Source organism: Hypomesus nipponensis, chromosome 18, assembly GCF_054491055.1.
Source record: "Hypomesus nipponensis isolate SF chromosome 18, ASM5449105v1, whole genome shotgun sequence".
Lineage (NCBI taxonomy): Eukaryota > Metazoa > Chordata > Actinopteri > Osmeriformes > Osmeridae > Hypomesus > Hypomesus nipponensis.
In genome coordinates, this window is record NC_140378.1 from 158,042 (window position 1) to 179,638 (window position 21,597).

The window sequence follows — 21,597 nt, forward strand, 5'->3', positions numbered from 1 at the left end:
ACTGAGGGGCTTGCTGAGATAGCCGACCTGGAGAAGCGAAACTGGCCGCTCGTGGAAGGAGTAGGTAGTGGCCCCGCAGCAACATCAACACCTGCATCAAGCACAGCCCCGCTCCCGTGTACTTCATAATGGGCCTTGTCCCTGAGGTCGAATGAACTGAAGTGGACCTCTGCTCCAGGGAAAACTGCCACATTGGTATCGTCAGTGAGGTACAGGCTCTGGCTGGTTACCTAAAAAGTAGTAAGATTTAGGCAAAATCCTGGTAATGGAATTCAATAACCGTATCCACTATAGTTAGGTGCATAAATCCAGCACTGCTATCAGTTGCTAGGTTATTAAGTTCACCTAATATAAGATACAATTAATGTAATCCAATACAAGAGTCCTGCAAAAAAAGCATGTACAGTTTTTATAGTGCAAAAGTTATGATGCAAAAGTTATGTCATAAAGTTATACATTTTTGTTGAAACTGTTTAAGAGAGACATTCCATCAACTGTATGATCATTTTAGGATGCAGTTTGTGGTGCTATTGCCTTAAGTTACAGACTACAGAAAGTCAAGGCCCCGTCACACCATAACGTTCTGTCAACGTTCTACGACATTAAAGGAAACGTTGGTAATCGTCCATGGTCGCTGGTATAGCGCCAGAAGAGCGTTGTGTGGACGCTGGTGACGGTGGTAATCGGCGTTAATCGGCGGAGAACGCTGGTCCAAAAAAGTTTTGAACATGCACAAAAGTTCTCATGGAGACCTCTTAACGCTAAGAGCTTCTAAGGAGCGTTCTAAGAACGCTGTAGAACGCTCCTAAGAAGCTCTTAGCGTTAGCTTCTTAACAAATCTGGGAAACCCAGCCAGTTACAGTTCACCCAATGTCACACATTCAAAACATAATGCTAGCAAACTAGCATTCATTAACTTAAGTTAGGTAGCTAACGTTATGTTTATTTGGGAGATACTGTGTGAGAACAAAAAGCAACGTTCGATGGCCATACTTGAAAAAATTTTGAAATCTTTTCCACCGTCATGTCCTCCTCTCTCAGCGTCACTCTTTTGGCGGCACTGAAAAGCACAAACGATGGATCCATAATGTAGCACCACTGAGGGACACGCTTTGTAGGCTAGTACCTGCTAGTACCTGTTCCATGCATTGACATATATAAAACGCGGTTGGAGATTATCCACTGTGCCTGCGCAATTGATGGCACCCTGGGAAATGGGAAAACAAATAAAGAAAAGGAAAAAAATGTAAATTCAACCCATTATTTCGTTTTGGTTTCCTTGTTAATTGTATTTCCCGTTTCGAGCTTAAAGCAATGAAACAAACATGAGTTTTCAATTTTTTGTACATACAGAAAAACAAAATATTGATTCGTTATTTAGTTTTTGGTTTGCCAGAATAAATGGAATAATTGAATGATCGGATGATACACAGACCTTAGACCTATTTACAGCAAATAAAGAAAATAAAAAAACTGAAAACGTAAATTCGACCCATTATTTCGCTTTGGTTTCCTTGTTTATTATATTTCCTGTTTCGAGCTTAAAGCAATGAAACAAATGTCAGTTTTCCATTTTTTGTACATACAGAAAAACTGGAAAAACAAAATATTGATTCGTTATTTAGTTTTTGGTTTGCCAGAAGAAATTGAATAATTGAATGATCAGATGATACACAGACCGGAAATGCGTGGATTCCGTAGTTTTGTTTTATTTTGGAATAACTGAATAACTATATAACACAAATGGTATAACGAGCCATTTACTAGTTTGTTCGATTATTCCATATCCTTTATGCTGGTATCTGCTAAAAATTAAAAATAGCCTCGTAATATCATTTTGTCCATTTTGGATGTCAGAACCAGATTATGGGGAAAGTCTTGGTTTCTGTTGTTTTGTTTCATCTTGGAATTACGGAATAACCATCAAACACAAACGGTATAACAATCCGTGTACCCTTCTTTCTTTCATTTTTCCGTTTCAAAACCAAATCGGAAAAACCGAAAAACAAACTTGTTTTTTGGTTTCTCTGTTTTAAAACCGGAACGGAAAAACGGGAAAAAAGAACAACAGAAAATCACAAGTACTGTAGCGGTTTTTCTGTTTCAAAACCAAAAGGGGAAATGGAAAACAGAAAATCAAGACATAAATTCACTTCAAGTTTGGTTTTCCCCATGAACGCAATGCGGAAGTGGAACTTTTTCCGCCAAAATCAAGTCCTATCCTATTTACGATTAGTTATAGCTACACTAGAGACTTATGTAGACTTCATCTGCACACTTTTTGAGAGTGGGAAAACACACTCAGAAATTAGTAGTGCTTTACAGCAGTTAGGTGCCTCGCAATGCTCCATAATGAGTGTTAGGCAATTTTGCAAGGAGCACAACCTTCGCAGGAGACATCACATTTCAGACACTGAACTGGAAACGGCTGTGATTTCTTCAATAAACAGGGTACCTCTATGTCTGTTGTAATTTTAATTAATGTGGCACAAAGTAGTCTATGTATTAGCATGAAGGTTGTTCTATCAGGAAACATACATTTGTTCATGTGTCAGATGGGGGGGTCATGGAATCGGGCTATTAATCAGAAGGTTGCTGGTTCGATTCCCGGCCATGCCAAATGACGTTATGTCCTTGGGCAAGGCACTTGACCCAACTTGCCTGGGGGAATGTCCCTGCACTTACTGTAAGTCGCTCTGAATAAGAGTGTCTGCTAAATTAGTAAATGTAATGTGTTAACCAGACAGGCCCATCCTACGGCCGGAAATTTATGACGGGCTATTTAGCTTCCGTGGGGGTACATGCTGCTGAAAAAAGGGTTGGTCGAGTTCTGAGAGAAGTTCATCAGCCCTACCACGAGCAAAGACGACATGTAAGCAGCCTAACTTTGGCAAATTGATATTCATTTTTTGTTATTTCATTTGTGTCACATATGCATTCACTTAAGGACCGACAAATCAACGTTAAGCATATTCCTCTTTTTAAAGGGTGCTCGTAATCTAAATCCCATCCCCTACCATGCCGAATACATGGGCCATAAGTTACACATGGACCAAAACGAAAAAATTGGCATGTTTGGGGCCACCCACGTGGTTGCTGTAGATGGCTTCAGCAGCAGAATTGTGGCAAATGCAACTATGCCCATAAAAAATAATTTAATTATTTACAATGAGGTGTACAGGTGAGTACTATACTATGCAAAAATAATATAGTTTCTCTCAATACAGGAGCACATAAGAATTATTGACAGTTATCATTTACCCCATTTCTGCTTTCTAGAACATTTGAGCCCTCCTTACCTGTCCGTACATCACATGCTTCAGCGCTGCAGAGCATCTCACCTCTTCCCCTTTCTCCTCCATGTCACTGTATCTAAACTTACATTACCCTTTATCCACAGGGGTTGTCTGCGGACATCACTTACACACAGTACCCCTCTGTGCAATCAGTAGGCACCCCTTTAGGCATTGGCCAGCTACCAAGCCAAACATGCCTAATATCAACGCTCCATTTAAAACATGCTTTTTAACGCTCCCTATCAAGCACTGAATTAGAGAATTTGAAATGGTGTTTTGCAAGTCTCATTATGAAATAAAATGTATATTCAGTATGTCTGGTCTATGCATTGTATATCATTGAGTCTAATGCATCTAATGGATTTGTGTATGTCTGTTGCACCAACTGGACATGTTATATTAACATATACATTCGTTCCAGATGTGCAATAGTCAACAATGGAATGTGGGACCAGGTGAGGGTCGACCATGGGAAGGAGTTTTACCTGTGCCTGTACATGCAGGAAATCTTTTCCAGGCACAGGTATAACCTCACCAGGCAACCGTACCTTCAGACTACATCTTCAAGGGTACATTTTTCAATTACTAAAGAGGCCCAGTGATAACCTGACACATTGAAAGATAAACAAATAAACATTCTTAGGTTGTGCTCCAAGCCAACCATGTGGCAAGTCACCTTAGCTCAGAATGTGTTTAGTGAAATTAGCAGATACACTTGGCTTAAGTGTATAATTGTGAAGTGTTGGTCCTGTGTAGATAGTTTGTCATTTATGGATTGTCAAAGGGAATCAAAAGGATGTTTGGCAGAGGGATGACATGAAATTATGGAACATAACATTTTAAAAACACTCAGTGTTTGGGCACAAAGGATTCTAGTAGGATATAAGCAGTTTGTCTTCCTGACAATTTTTTTTCATATCTTGTGTGAACAACAGAACCTAAGAGTGGAGCGGATTTGGCCCGAAATAAATACTCGGGTTAACTATCCTCTGAAGGGCGTCTTGGTGCACCTGGTTGATCAAGAGGCCATTGACATGCAAGATGACTTTGTTAAATTCTGTGTGTCCAATCTGACATGCCAAGTCAGCGACATTGGGTTGAACAGGGTTGTGCAGTCATGGAATGGAAGGATTCCAGGTATGCTCCTGAAAAGGATTGTGAATGAATCATGTCACCAAAATAAAATAAAAACATAAACTTTAGCATTTTCTTTAGGCAGAGGAATACCCAATAACCTTGCTGCAGGAGGATGCCCAGCCAAAATCACAGAGAACCTGGTACCCAGCGCTACTGTTGCAGCAGACAGATACGATCAGGAGTTCAGATCTGCACTAAACAGGGATGCAACCTTTGGTGTGGATCCATTTCTCTCGGAAGAAGACAGGAGCAAGGCTGAAGATGACTTTGCAATGGCATACCCTTACATGTCATTAATTTTTGACAGTGTGGTCAACAATGATCACAATGTTTTCAGAGATGCCCTTTTCTGCTTGTTTAATGTGACAGAGAGGTATATGTGAAATGGTTTGATGAATATGTGGATCACTCTTTTGCATCCAAATATAAGGTGGGATTTAAAACATAAGAACGATTAATGTAAGAATATCAAAACAATTGCATTTACTTAGCTATATAATGTTAAGTAAATATAAACAATGTAACAATGTGTAACAATGTATATAAAATACTTTTATACAACTACTAATAGTGTATGAATAATGTTTCACTAAGAACTGAACATTATATTTTTTTTAGAAAAAGTTGTGCAGTGTTGCCAAAGCCTCGTCCAGCCCACACACAGAATATGTGTGGCTGTTGAAGTCCACAGCTCTGCTTTTTGGGCAGTAACTGTAGTCTGCCTTCCACTGCTCCACACAGGTTCCACAACCCAACAGGCTGCTGCAGCATTGTGAAAAAATGGGCCTCTTCATAGGACCTGCAGTTCACATACAGAAGTGTTAACACCTCAGCTAATTAATATTTCAATCGTTAACCCCTCCATGACGAAGATGCACTTAAGTGTGTGTCTATATAACAGCAATACATTTTTCTGCTGATTCATGCATTTAGTATGGATATTACTGAATTAATATATGCATCAAGCATAAACTTTCCTGACATTTCCCTAGCTTTTAGTACATAAAAAGCTAAATGTCCATGACCTTTAATTAAATACAGGAAACCCAGAGAGAGTGTTGGGAAATACGGGTCATGAACTTCAGAATAGGTAAAAAATGTGATACCAGTGATCTCGACCATGGCATATTTGTTGGTGTCTGATTTGAGAATTTCTATAAATGATGATCTTCTGGGATTTTCAGCATAACAGTATTTGAATGTTACTAAACATGTGTACCCCTTCATGGCCCATTTACCCATCTAATGGCTACTTCCTTTGCACCATGTCACAAACCAAAAATCATCTTAAACAAGTTTTGTGGTCTTCAGTGGCCTGCCCAGTATCCAAATCTGAATCCAATAGACCATATGGATGTGGTACAATGGAAAAATGACAGCATGAATGCACAGCTAACACTTCTGCAGAACTTAAGATGAGATGCTTGTCGATGCTTGAATTTATGCTGTTTTGAGACCAAAGAGAGGCCCTACCCAAATTTATCAGGGTGTTCCTAATTAATTGCTCAGTGTGTGTACATGGTGAACAACTAAATATTTATACATGAACATGAACAAAAGACTAAATTCAATGACACAGCAAATTTGTAGAAAGGATACATTCATAAGTAGGCTAGCTTGGCTGTTACAATTTGATATGTTCTTGACAACTTTAAAGTACTGTAAAAATGTTGTTTCTGTACCTCTTGTGCCTTCACAGTCCATGATCTCATTTCCATGGCTGTCAATCAGCAAAATATGCTCTTCTGTTCCCAAGGCCTCAGACACTTTTGCTGTCATACAGCCCACAGAGCATTCCACTTCTGATAAGCGTATAGTGACCAATTTCCTAGTCTCTGGCTTCCCCTCCACCATCTCTGCTATTAAGACATTCCTATGAAGAAAACATTTAGGCCCATTTGTACTGTCCAATAAGCCATCTTTCAAACTAAGGTAAGTATAGTATATATACTTAAGTATAAGTAAGAATAAGTATTATATTAAGTATAAGTGACAGAACAGCGGTCAGTCAACCAGCATTTACTTTTGCATAAAATTTGACCAAGCACTCTGGACACTTACCTTTGCATCAACTTTGGCCCAGGTGGTCTGTACATAGCCAGAGGTGTTGAGGCACTGGCACTCGAGGCACTGGCACTCGGGGCACTAGGTTGGCGGCAAAAGGTAAACCTAATTTGGCTCTGTCAGCTAGGTCCACCCTCACCACCTCCCTCCCCATGCACTTCATAGTGCCCACCAGATACAAGGTCACTTGGGTTGAAAATGCCATCTGGTCCTGGAAGTATGCCTCGATTGTTGTCATCGGTCATAAAAACGGAATGAGCAGGGACCTGAAAATAAACAGTTTTAATTACAAAAGACCAATAATCTCTTGAGACAAGTGGCTACACAAATTAAAGTTTGTGATTGCTCATATTTATCTTTTGCACAGTTTAGTCAGTGCTTTGCTGGATCTTGAATCAAAGACTTCATTTATTAGGACTTCATTTATTCTTTTCAGCCAATGAGTTAAGTCGTCTCTCTGCCATCACGTGGGACGCATCCTAGGCTACATTGTTTTTTTCCCCCAACTAGCCTAGCCTATTTGGCTAAGTAAAGGGCCGTCTCTTCTCATTTTCTAATCTACACATAAGGCTACACGACAGGGTTCTAAATGAGATCAAACGTGATCAGAATGGATAATATTATAGGAAATTTACCCAAAGTTGAATGGTAGTAACGGGGCTGCATTACATTGCTAGTAATGTCTGCCTCAATGTAACTCCAATTAACTATATGGCCAACTTGAGTTATAATATATACAAATTACCTGAAAAATCATTGAATTTTTTTCAGTGGAGAGGTCCTCCATCCTGAGTCACAGCCGCCGACTCCCCCGAAAAACAATGAAGCTCGCAGCCATCTGTGCACGTACTGAAAGGAATGCGCCTGCATCTCCACATTTCCCCCAGAATTTCACGACTTCATCAAAATATTATAATAACGAAACAATCACAGTGAAAAAAATCATTTTACCGTTTTCTTGTTTTGGTTTTGAAACAGGAAAACCGCTACAGTACTTGTGATTTTCTGTTGTTCTTTTTTCCCGTTTTTCCGTTCCGGTTTTAAAACAGAGAACAACAAAACAAGTTTGTTTTTCGTTTTTTCCAATTTGGTTTTGAAACGGAAAAATGAAAGAACGAAGGGTACACAGATTTATAACGAGCCATTTACTCGTTTGTTTGATCGGCCGTATTGTGCAAACTGGCACCAGTGTAAAAGAGAGAGGGAGAGATTTGGGGTGTTATTACTTCTGAACACCAGAGGACAGCAACAACCTTTGATATGTAGGCCTACACTCTTGACGACATAGCAGCAGGTTCTTTAGTAGAAGAAACACACACCAAACTGGAGGCACATGTTAACCGAGTTTGCTAGTTGCTACTTAGTTGATAAATCTTTGATGAACCCAAGTTTCTGTAATATATATTAGAAGCATTACAAGACGGGGCTCCAGTGTGTGTTCAAACAAGGCCAAAAGTGCCAGATGGTATCATTTGAAAAAGACAATCACACGTGCAAGAAACCCTCCCCAACCCTCCCTCCCCTCACCTAAATTACCTTTCAGCTCTGTTTTAATGAAGTGCATTGAGGCAATCAGTGAGCAAATCTTCCCTTTTTATTCATAAAAAACATAATATTTTTCCATCATTGTACAACATGTTTTAGCCAACATCAATGCATTCATACCCTGTTTCACACCATTTTAAAATGTCCTTAGAAAGAAAATTACTGTTCTGCTTGTGACGATTCGTATATTAGGCTACACTTCTGTGCTTGAAGTGAGTATACTAGCTTGAGACCACCGTAGCTATGGGAATGAGAGTGAATGCAATTACAGGGGTGGCTGTGTCTACATACAATTTTGTTGTTGTTTGTTCATAATTTAAATATAAAGTTAGTTCCAACCATGTAGGCCTACTCTAATTGTACAGGAGGCATTCCATGAGTGCTGATAATTGACAGCCTCAAACAGCATGTCTGTCACTGGGCCTTATGTAAAGGCTCTTGTCTTGATTTGCAATGCAGTTAGGGGAGGTTCTAGACCATGGAGGGGGGGGGGGGCAGTTACATTGGGCCTGTGGTGCTGTTAGAGGGGCCAGTTGCATTAAACATTATTGTTGTCATATAGTTTTCTTAATTGCAGTGCAAGCAGGCACAAAGCAGTGGCACCCCCAGAAATGTTTTATAGGAGTGGCCAGATGGGGCCACTGAAATCTTGGGGTGGCACTCAAATCAAAAGCCATAACTAGATTTCAGGGATTGTATTATGCTGTTGTAGTATATAAGTTAGTTGAAAACAGCAGTGGGCAGGGGAAGGGTGATAGGATCTGAGTGTGGAGATATATGGATTTATATGCCGGATTGTTTTGATAGACAGTACACAGTCATCTTTTATGCAGGATACAGAGAGAATAGAGTATAGAGACTTAAACAATTGGAGAGCGTGAGATGGTAGTGAGTGAGTGGAGAAAAAGAGAAGCAGAAAAGTGCAACACCCTCCCATTACCATTATCTCTAATTCACTCTCCTCAGTCTCGTCTGTGTTGTATGTCTGCAAACTGCTATAGTATGGGGCATACACAAGTTATTAAAGTCATTAGACTTGTGTGGGGAGGATTTGACAAGTGTGAGCGAGGGTTGGGGCGTGGAGTGTTTCTTGCACAGGAATGATTGTCTTTTTCAACTGATACAGTCTGACACTTTTGGCCTTGTTTGAACACACTGGAGCCCCGTCTTGTAATGTTTCTAATATATGTAAAAGAAACTTGGCTTCATCAAAGATTTGTTAACTAAGTAGCAACTAGCAAACTCGGCCAACATGTGCCTCCAGTTTGGTGTGTGTCTTCTACTAAAGAACCTGCTGCTAATTTGTCAGATTGTAGGCCTATAAGATCACAGGAAAATGTTTTAAAAAGCTAGTCATTGCTGCCCTTTGGTGTTCGATAGTAATAACACCCCCAATCATTACACGTCTCTCCCCCTATCTCTTTCACTTGGGCCAGTATGCACATTACGGCCGATCAAGCAAATGAGTAAATGGCTCGTTATACCGTTTGTGCAAGAAACACTCCACGCCCAAACCCTCCCTCCCCCCACCTAAATTACCGCTTTCAGCTCTGCTATACGTTTTAATGAAGTGCATTGAGGCAATCATAGTGAGCAAGTTGAGGTCATGAGGGCTACCTTTGCATTTTACATAGACACACTACTGACAGGCACTGTTGTGGATACTTTTTTCAAAGTTCTGATCATATTCTATGTCCAAATTCAACTTCTTCAAAGTCCAAAAACAGCACGGAGCAGCAACGAGAGGGTTCCCAGGAAAATCAGATTTCCTTTGTCTGTGCTCCACCTTTTATATCCAACAAATTACACCCCTGGACTTTTAAAACAAATCTTTTGGCCTACTACAATTGTAAATGACTTCTGCTCTTGATGCAATGCCATCTCATATTTTCTGCTTTTTCTGCAACATTTTTGGGGACAAACCAGGGACCAAACCAGTTCCTCTATTCTGCCCTACTACATGTGTTTTCCAACACCAGTTGCAATCAACCCTGGGTTATAGCCCTTCACCATTGTATGGTGCCATTCATTCTTCACAGGTCACAGGCATCACGTCAAAGTGAATAGTAACTGGTCCAACTCCATATCCAAGCCCATGGTATCTGTGGAGGAATATAGTCATCACACTTGTCAAATCCTCCCCACCCAAGTTCAATGACTTTAATAACTTGTGTGTAGGCCCATACTATAGCAGTTTGTAGACATACAACCCAGATGAGACTGAGGAGAGTGAATTAGAGATAATGGTAATGGGAGGGTGTTGCACTTTTCTGCTTCTCTTTTTCTCCACTCACTTTACCTTCTCACGCTTTCCAATTGTTTAAGTCTCTATACTCAATTCTCTCTGTATCCTGCATAAAAGATGACTGTGTACTGTATATTAAAACAATCCGGCATATAAATCCATATATCTCCACACTCAGATCCTATCACTCTTCCCCAGCCCACTGCTGTTTTCAACTAACTTATATACTACAACAGCATAATACAATCCCTGAAATTCAGTTATGGCTTTTGATTTTCGGAGTGCCACCCCAAGATTTCAGTGGCCCCATCTGGCCACTCCTATAAAACATTTCTGGGGGTGCCACTGCTTTTGCCTGTTAATGCTTGCACTGCAATGAAGAAAACGATATGACAACAATAATGTTTAATGTAAGGGGCCCCTCTAACAGCACCACTGGCCCCAACGTAACTGCCCCCCCCCCATGGTCTAGAACCTCCCCTAGCTACATTTCAAATCAAGACAAGAGCCTTTACATAAGGCCCAGTGGCAGACATGCTGTCTGAGGCTGTCAATTATCAGCACTAATGAGGAATGCCTCCTGTACAATTAAAGTAGGCCTACTTTATATTTAAATTATGAACAAACAACAAGAAAAATTGTATGCAGACACAGCCACCCCTCTAATTGCATTCCCTCTCATTCCCATAGCTACGGTGGTCTCAAGCTAGTATACTCACTTTAAGCACAGAAGTATAGGCTAATATACAAATCGTCACAAGCAGAACAATAATTTTCTTTCTAAGGACGTTTTAAAATGGTGTGTAACAGGGTATGAATGCATTGATGTTGGATAAAACATGTTGTACATTGATGGAATAATATTATGTTTTTTATGAATAAAAAGGGAAGATTTGCTCACTGATTGCCTCAATGCACTTCATTAAAACGTACAACAGAGCTGAAAGGTAATTTAGGTGGGGGGAGGAAGGGTTTGGGGGAGGGTTCCTTGCACAGGTGTGATTGTCATTTTCAACTGATACCGTCTGGAACTTTTGGCCTTGTTTGAACACACACTGGAGCCCCGTCTTGTAATTAATATGTATTACAGAAACTTGGGTTTATCAAAGATTTATTAACTAAGTAGTAACTAGCAAACTCGGTTAACATGTGCCTCCAGTTTGGTGTGTGTTTCTTCTACTAAAGAACCTGCTGCTATGTCGTCAAGAGAGTAGGCCTACAGATCACAGGTCGTTACTGTCCTCTGGTGTTCGGAAGTAATAACACCCCAAATCTCTCCCTCTCTCTTTTTCACTTGTGCCAGTATGCACAATACGGCCGATCAAACAAACGAGTAAATGACTCGTTATACCGTTTGTGTTATATGGATATTCCGTAATTCCAAAATGAAACAAAACAACAGAAACCAAGACTTTCCCCATAATCTGGTTCTGACATCCAAAATGGACAAAACGATATTGCGAGGCTATTTTTCATTTTTTGCAGATACCAGCATAAAGGATATGGAATAATCAAACAAACGAGTAAATGGCTCGTTATACCATTTGTGTTATTTGGTTATTCAGTTATTCCAAAATAAAACAAAACAACAGAATCCACGCATTTCCCCATTATCTGGTTCTGACATCAGAAATGGACAAATCGATATTACGAGCCTATTTTTCATGTTTTGCAGATATCAGTATAAAGGATATGGAATAATCAAAACAACGATTAATGGCTCGTTATACCATTTGTGTTATATGGTTATTTCATTATTCCCAAAAAAACGAAACAACCAAAAACAAGCCGTAATACTTAAATGTGTGTTTGAGTTACTAAAATGACAAAACGATATTACGGCCATATTTATCGTTCGTCAACACGGGTTGCAACATAGAAAAAACAATGGCCACAAGGTACACGGACCCTCATGGAACTCCCGATTGGCTTTATTAAAATATCATGAAATCTTAAAATCGACTATTGTCCACGGATAGCATTGCATCGTGTTAGCTAGCAACATGGTTTGCTAATGAGCACGTTGAAACTCACCGGAGATCTTGGCAAGGAAACACGGCAAAGAAACAACACAAAAGCGTCTCCTAAAATGCAATCCTCGGGTTACTAATAGGTTATCTTCTCCCCACAATTCTTGATTAGAATTAACTAGAAGTCACTGTTTTCTAATTTATTTTTTCCACATGAACTTGAGCTTCGTTCTGATGCTACCTGCTACCCCGGAGAATCCCTCATCAAAACCAATAAAACTCGCGCTAGCGCGCCCTCTACTGGCATCATGTAATTTGACCCTTGGCTAGTTAACCCTTTAGTGACAGCATATTCTGTGGGTTACAATCACATTCATAATTTCTCCGACAGTAGCCTACTCTAATCATAGGGAAGTAGAAGTGCTAAAAGTGTTTTAAGTTTATCACAGAAGAGTGTAACTCGTATAGACAGAGTATAGTAATGTGAAACGTGTGTTTCATATGGTAACAAAGTGTGGTTTATAAACAAAAGTGTATCGTTTTTACAAGAGTGTTTAATTATGCAAAGGACCTGTAGTGTTTTGTTTCTACATTTGGTAACACTTTATTTGAAGGGGTGTGAATAAGAGTGACATGACACTGTCATGACACTGTCATAACCATGACATGACACATGAAAGGATGTTTATGAATGTTTATGAATGTTGTCATTAGGTGTCATTCGGTGAATTATGTCATTTCTTATGCAAGGTTGACATTGTTTGTGATGTCTTTCTTATGATAACTTGACATTAGCTGAGACAACATCACTTTGCAATGTCTTGAGACAAAATCACCTGGCAATGTCTTTGTCATGACAACTTGACATTAACAGAGACAAAATCACCTGGCAATGTCTTTGTCATGACAACTTGCCATTAACTGAAACAAAATAACCTCTAATAAACATATAATAGAAGGCCTGATTATCAAACTTATATTATATTTAGGTTTATGCAAGGTTGTCCTGCTGTTGCCTCTCCAGTGCAACTGTTGTCACTTTCATTTGCACCAAAACAGGTGATATTGATTTATAATTGCTTAAGCTTCCTAACTGGACTGATTTATATCCCTGAAGTTTAAATGACAGTGTAATATTGTCGTGATTATGTGTTCCATACATTTTCAGAGCAGTGTATTTAGCTTTATGTGTTAGCATTAAATACTACTGTCATATGTGGTTGGTTTTGACGATGGCTGTAATGAGACCATTATAATGGTGTCATTAATATTTTCCTTGACCTCAAGTACAGTGGTAACATTTTCACTTGTCATAACGATTTTATTAAGTGCTATTACACTGTCAAATACTTGTATAACAGTGTCATGCATATTTTCCTTGACCTCAAGTACAGTGGTAAAACTTTCACATGTCATAAAGATATCATCAAGTGTTATTGCACTGTCAAATGCTTGTATAACAGTGTCATGAATATTTTCTTGGATCTCAAGTACAGTGGTACCATTTTCACTTGTCATAAAGATATCATTAAGTGTTATTACACTGTCAAATGCTACTATAACTATGTCATAAACATTTTCTTTGACCTCAACAGTGGTACAAAAATGACATAAATCACCGAATGACACCTAATGACAACATTCATAAACATTCATAAACATCCTTTCATGTGTCATGTCATGGTTATGACAGTGCCATGACAATGTCATGACAATGTCATGTCACTGTTATTCACACCCCTTCAAATAAAGTGTTACCCTACATTTTTTATTCAACAATATGCAGCACGTTTTGCACCTTGTCAATAGTGTCAAAATTGACGCTTGTCAAATGGTGACTGAATGGGCAAAGGTAGTTTATTTTTACGTTAGAATACGTTTACGTTTTAGACCTCTGAATTCTCTTGCAAAATGAAACTTTTGCCTCTAAACAGTTTTACCTGTGCTCAAAATCAAACACTGCTCTCAAATCATAAACAAAGTGATCAAAATGATATACACCATAAAACAGTCAGTAAACAATACACGAAAAAATAGAAAACACATTGCTCAAAACCAGGGCCGGCCCAAGGCATAAGCGAACTAAGCGGCTGCTTGGGGCCACCATGACCACAAAGGGGGCCCCCCAAGAGCACTTTAAGTTACAGCTTAATTTTAAAATTATGTTATGTTAATTATACCAATTTGCAATCAACTCAATATTATGTTTACCGGCTGGCAAGGAAGATAATAGCCTACTACTATTGTTTTAATAAATTATCTTGGGATCCTGCCTTTGTCAGCACTCATACAGCAACAGCGTTGTCGACGGTTCAAGAACAGAAAAGATCAGTCGGCAATCGCAATCTGACACGGCAAAAAGCAATGTCACAAAAAAAGACATATTCCTCTGGTGCAGAGAAAAGAAAACAGAGGAAGATAAAAAACAGCAAGATCAAGGTATGTTTGCATGATTAATTCGTTTTTAACCATAAACATTTACTGTCTAGAGATACATGCGTCAAACAAGCCTTCAACGTTAGCTAGAGCTAGCTAGCTATCATTTTAGTGTAACACTTAGACTAGCTAGCTAACGAAATATAACAATAGCTAGATCCCCCCGTTAAAATGGGCATTTCTTTTGCTAGTGTGCATTGACCTAGGCGGATTTACCTAGGCGAATGCATACTAGCTAAAAACAATTTCAAAATCAATTTCGATTGCCATTGAACTTTGCTATAGGTTTGCTAACTAGGCTACGTTGTGAGCTAACGTAAACTGGCTAGTTGACAGTTAAGCTCGCTAACAAAGCTAGCCTAGAGTAGCTTGCATAGATCCTACCCTTTTGGGGTAATTGTCATAATATTTCAATATCATTATGCCTCAGTTAGCTAGTTATAGATTAAGAGTTGTGCTCAGATGGCTTGCTGCTGTGTAAAATCATTTATGTTGTTAAATGAATATTCTGATCCGTCTACCATGTACTCATATGAATCTTCCCTAGGAGCACTGTTGAAATATTTTGGAGCTGGGCCACAACCAACGCCTCCTGCCCAGAAGTGCCAGTGCTACAGTTGATGATACAGCAGGTCCGTTTTCAACAATCCCAGATCCAGTAGCGATTAGAACCGAAACTGTACTGTCCTGTAGCTAGTGGTACGTGTCAGTGCCTCCGCTGGCACATGGCAGTAGCTAGTGGTACGTGACAGTGCCTCTACTGGCACCTAGTGGTACGTGCCAGTGGAGATTGTGGTACGTGCCAGTAGCTAGTGGTACATGTCAGTGCCTCCGCTGGCACATGACAGTAGCTAGTGGTACGTGACAGCGCCTCCGCTGGTACATGACAGTTACTGTTCTGTTGATAGTGGTACGCAAGTTTCTCGTGGCAGTTGTATTGGGTGTCTTGCAGCTTTTGTTTACTGTCATGTAGACTAACTTCCCTGCGGCCATTTTATAATAGGAGAACAGGCTATTAACTTTTATTTTTTAATATGTGCGGCGGCCTGCGGAAACCCATGGATATCGCGGCCGCTCATTGTAGCCATAAAAGAGCAAAAATCGTTTTCTGTCAAAATTGAGATTTTTGCACCCTAAACTTCATTGTAATGTACCAAAAGTATGATTACTTGGACGTGTGAGCTTGCAAGATTTTCAAGCCATGTCAAATGTCAAATCAAATTCTTAGTTTGCCTTCTCTTTTGAGTGCTGCTGCAGCCCATAACAACTGATCAATTAGATAACTTGCTGAGAAGTTATTAACCCTATACTTAAACTGACATTTACATTCACAATGTTATTACGAACAAAATTATTTTCTCCCATATCACTTTTTGACACAGGTCGACTTTAAAATGTAACTTCAGTTGTGATAAAGAAATCTTAAGTGATTTAATGAGTGAGTGATTTAAACAGATCTGTATCCAGGAGAGTTTGTAGTTTCCAATATGTATCAAACCCAGAAAGTATATTTGCAATCATAGGGTGTCATTTGTTGACATGGTTCTTCATATGAAAATAATCAACTATTATTAACAACTATATTTACTCAAAAGTATCGAAATGCAAATGTAGTAATGTACATACATTGACTTCAGTTATTACAATTAATTATATACGTCACTAGGAGGCGCTGATAACAACACAACGATGTGCATTAGAGACGTAGGAGAGTCTACAACGGTGGCTCATGTGCACGCTTAAATTCAGTTTCTCTGAATAAAATAATGTGTTAGTAATTCATTTTGTGTGTACAAGTCTGCTTTACAGTCACACCATTACACTATATGCAATGTAATGTCTGAATTGACTACTTTGTATGGTGAGCTTGTAGTGAGACATCAAAAGTATGGTATGGAGTCTGTTAGCACGAACAGTTTAACTTATTTTTTTAAATAAAAGTTTATAGCCTGTTCTCCTATTCTAAAATGGCCGAGGGGCAGTTAGTTGATGCAACTGCCACGAGAAACTTGCGTACCACTATCAACAGAACAGTAACTGTCATGTACCAGCGGAGGCGCTGTCACGTACCACTAGTTACTGTCATGTGCCAGCGGAGGCACTGGCATGTACCACTAGCTACTGGCACGTACCACTAGCTCCACTAGCACATACCACTAGGTGCCAGTAGAGGCACTGTCACGTACCACTAGCTACTGTCATGTGCCAGTCGAGGCACTGACACGTACCACTCGCATGTACCACTAGCTACAGGACAGTACAGTTTCGGTTCTAACCGCCTCTCCCCAGATCAGTATATATTGTTGGTATTTAATTTAATATCAGTTTTGTAAGAAATAAGAAAATACTGTATCTTTAAGTTATTTGGAGTTGAATGTTTTGCACTTTTGCACATTGCTAGTTTACACCATAAGCTATTAAAGTGGTTAACTGTGTATAATAGATGCATTGTCTGGTTTATTTAGCTACTTTTCAGTACACCACATTAGGTACACCACTTAGTACTGTAAGACTTTGAATACTTAAAGTTCAAATCATCACATGACCAATCTGGGTTTGCTTCTGTTAAAATTAAAAACTGCATAAGGGCGAAATAAATCAATGTTATCATGTAAGCAACACAACTAATAACATTGCTAATTAGTGCATTAGATTAATAGTGTGCGAATAATTAAGCATTAAAAATAATCAATAATATTTGCGTGACAGGGGGCCCCTAAATCAATTCTGCTTAAGGCCCCATAAAGGTTGGGCCGGCCCTGCTCAAAACATTTAGTTCTCAGGGAGAAGTACATTTTAAATCTCAAAACGAATTTCATATTTATCCGTCATTGTCTTTCGATGAATGAAAACATGTTCTATCATAGTAGCTCAAAATTGATCAGAAATTACTACTCTGCTTTGCTCTTTGCAATTTTCTTTGTTCTTTGTACCCCTATACTGTACCCTGCATCTCACAAACTTGTCCTTTGTCTTTGTGATACTGTAATTCCTGTTATTTGTTGATATGAACCTGCAACCAGTCAAAATCTATTCAGCAGTCAGTACTGTTACTGTAACAAATGGAAAGCACAATGTTCAGGCCATACCATTTTTTCATTGTACAGTATACAACCTACAATGCACTGAACTACAGTATACAATACTGAAAGGGACAAATCAAAGGAGTAAACATGTGAACAAGGTGACTTCTTCTTGTCTTTGGGCTGGGTCAGGCCAGAGCACTTTGTCAACATCACAAGCAATATTTTCTCACCTTCAACAAGCTGTTTGCTTTCCGAACTGGCTTATATTGGTTGTGTCACATCATTTGAAACAAATGAAATCAATTTTGAGTGGTTGTGTTTACAATTTTCACAATTGTTAAAACACTGAACCCCATTTTCTGAATCAAATGTTAAGTGAACTAAACCAATTTTTCAAATCAGACACTCTTTTGGCAAAACACTAAACACATTCTCATTTACTTAACACACTTTGCACTGTGATGCACTTGTGCTGTAAAATGGTAAAAAACGGGGCAAACAGTAAACACAACTACAACACAGTTGAGTCATCTGTAAAACACAATGACTCAAGATTGTTCACACTTGTTTCTAATGCTGGTTTGGGACAATGTCAGCTTTCACCGTGGTGTCCGTGTACGAGAATAGTTCAACATCAACCAGCGTTTTTTACTGTAAATGTTTGCCTTACACCATACAGCCATTTTCTCAACCCAATTTAAGAGTTTTTCTCCGTGTGGCGGTGAAAGGTCTATGACTGAAACCCATATAACAGGGTACATTTCTTACAGGCAATGGAATTGGCCTGTGGTAACATAGGTGTGGAGTGTTTTCAAGGCTGGATCCAGCATGCCAGAGGGTTTTTCTTTGTTGACAGTACTATGTAAGTTGTGATGGTTACTTTACGTAAGAAATTTGATGGCAAAGAGTCATCTTGCAAAGGTAGTGTCAGGTTTAGCATTTTGTGTGTGAGGTTTTCAGTTTTGTGTATGCAGTTTTGATAAAGCCGTTATTGTTTTGAGAAACTTGTGTCAACAATTGTGAAAAAAGAATATTTTCAAATCAAATTTACAGTATTTGTATTGCTCTTTTTACAAGCAATGTCACAGAGGGCTTCACATACGCCCATATAACTACCCCTCGCCAACCTCGAGCTTCAAGGAAGACAAGGAAAAAACTACCAGAAAAACTTTACTAAGAAACCTTGGGATGAGAAAGTCAGTGAGGGACCCCCTCCTCCAGAGACAGTTGGCAAAAGAGAGGTGCAGAACACACGCTAAACATAGTCAGGAAAGTGTCAATGGGTGTGTTGAAACACCAAAATCCAGTTTTCGAAATCCAAAATCTATTTTCTTTATTGCTACAGTAAATGAAATTACTGTGTAAACAAACAAATTATTCTTGACATGTAACTACATGCCCTGGATGCTGTGTTCTCCATTTTTGTGTATTGTGTCTAATGATTGCTCCATACACCGTATTAAAAAAATCACTTAACTCAAAAACAGAGAAAGCACTGGCAGCAAAGTTTCCAGACCGATTCTGTAAAATTACAGTACATAACCATACCACAAAATTACATGTAATAAGCTGTAAAAATACAGTGCACGGTCTACAGTCAAAATTAATCAAATTACAGTTCATTACTGTTCTTAAATGTTGATTAAACCACAAAAAAACAGAAACACTGTTAAAATATATGTAAAAACTAACTACCTTTAAGGTTAATCTCTGCAATTTTAGGGCATTTGTTTGTTAGTACATGAAACATTCCAGTCTATTTACAGTAATTTCTTTATTAAATTATTGTTATGTAAATTGGGTATGACTGAGATATTTTTTTATAAAAACGACAAATATTTGTATATTTACGGTACCACTCAGTCAATTTAAAGAATTAGTAGATGTAAAAATGTTCTTTGGACAGTGGAAAAACAAGCATAGTACATAAAGATAGCTACATTTACGGCCAATCAATGTAAATGTAAGCTATCTAGTAGTTAATTTATGAAAATGCCCCATGTACCTACAGTGATTTCCTGTAGAATTGTGGTTGTTCCAATAACAAAAAAAAACTAAAACAATGTATAAATACTAAATATGTACTTTTAATGAAAAAGGAATGTCTGCACATTTACAGTATTAATCAGTCAATTTAACCCTTGTGTTATCTTTGGGTCATTCTGACCCATCAGTCATTGTGACCCACCGTTGTATTCTCCTTCATTTCATACAAATTACAAATCAAAAGCATCATTTTCTCAAAATACTGCACAAAATTCCCTAATGTTATCACAGCAGTTCATACAGCCAACCAAATCTTTAATGTATCAGGAAAAACATTTGCAACTTTTTCATTGGTCTTCACAAAGATCACAAGCATTTTTGTACCATTTTCAAAACACAACAAACAAAACTCTGTGGATTGTAAAATAGTCTATTGCACACCGTATGTCCTCAATTAACCCCAAATTGACATTTGATGAGTTAGTAATCCACTCAACACACTTCACACAGCTGTCTTAATTACAACTACAAAAGGGGAAGAGAAAAACAACAAAAAAGGTGAATAAGGAGAAAAGACAATAAAAAGAAGAAGAAGGAGCAGGGGAAAAGGCAGAGGTGTAAGAGTGAGAGGTGGAGGACAGGGTATAGGGAGAAGAAGAGGAAAAGTAGATGGAGCAAGAAGAGCTGAAGATGTAGGAGAAAGAGAAAGGAGAGCTGATGATGTAGAAGAGAGAAAGAACAGCTGAGGATGTTGGAGAAAGTCAAAGAAGTGCTGATGTAGGAGAAAGAGAAAGAAGAGCTGTGGATGTAGGAAGAGGAGAAGATAGAGGAGTAGAGGGAGAAGAGATGGATAGATTGGAGGGCAATGGTATAGTGGAAAGAGAAAGAGCAGAAAATAGAAGAGATGGACAGAGAGGAAGAAAAGGCCAGGGTGGAAGAGGAGGGCAAGGTGGTAGAGGAGGGAGGAGAGGTAGAAGGATAGGGTACACACGTGTTTCAAATGAAATGAGAGCCACACTTATTGACCATGTCATAAATCATGGTCTCTCACTGAGAGAAGCTGGGCAGAGAGTTCAGCCCAATATAAACCAATCCACAGTGGCTTCAATTATCCACACATTTCAGAGGGAAAACCGTTAAGTAACTATATAATTCTACTTCTATAATGAGAGTCCATGTTGTCTTGTTTGACATAGGTCTAGATTTCTACAGAAAATGTTCCTGCTTGTCCAAATATTTTTCAGAATTGAAGTTAGAGAACATTCAGGTGGACGAACAAGACTTCTTTCAATTGAACAAGAGCATGCCATTGTTGAAATGGTGGTAACAAAGAATTACACAGGACAATCAACTGTTACACAATATCCACCAATGCAGTCTCTCCACAATTGATCGTGTTTTAAGGAGAAATGCAATCCGAATGAAGCAAGTATACAAAGTGCCCTTTGAGAGGAACTCCGTTAGAGTGAAGGAGTTGCGATTCCAGGTTGTTCAAGTATGTGCAACCCAATTACTGCACTTTTACTGCATGTCAACACAAAGATAAATGTTTCCTGAATTTCTAAATATATGTCCATAAACCATTCCACTATATATATATATATTGCTATATATATTATATATATATATATATTGCTGCTTCAAAGTGTGAACCGAAACTTCAGCAACAGTTTCACAGTAGTATTGACTGCAAAGCCATTACTGTAGAACACTAAATTACTGCATTGTACCTTGTGTTCTTTTTACTCTAGAGAATCTTGGAGTATGATAGCAGTGCAACTCATTATGAGTACCTGAATATTGATGAAGCAGGCTTCCATCCTTACAAAAAAAGGAGAAGAGGGAGAAATGTGATTGGCCATCGTGCTATAGTCAATGTTCCTGGACAACGA

General features: G+C 38.8%; 1 protein-coding gene across 1 annotated transcript; it reads left to right on the forward strand.

Moving 5' to 3' along the window:
- Window positions 1-2,244: 2,244 nt before the first annotated feature.
- Window positions 2,245-4,816, forward strand: LOC146250778 (uncharacterized). The gene is made up of 6 exons (XM_084681202.1): window positions 2,245-2,451; window positions 2,744-2,872; window positions 2,988-3,181; window positions 3,718-3,865; window positions 4,232-4,433; window positions 4,512-4,816. Exons 1-6 carry the CDS (start codon window positions 2,353-2,355, stop codon window positions 4,814-4,816), a joined length of 1,077 nt encoding a protein of 358 aa, XP_084537328.1. The 5' UTR covers window positions 2,245-2,352.
- Window positions 4,817-21,597: the final 16,781 nt, after the last annotated feature.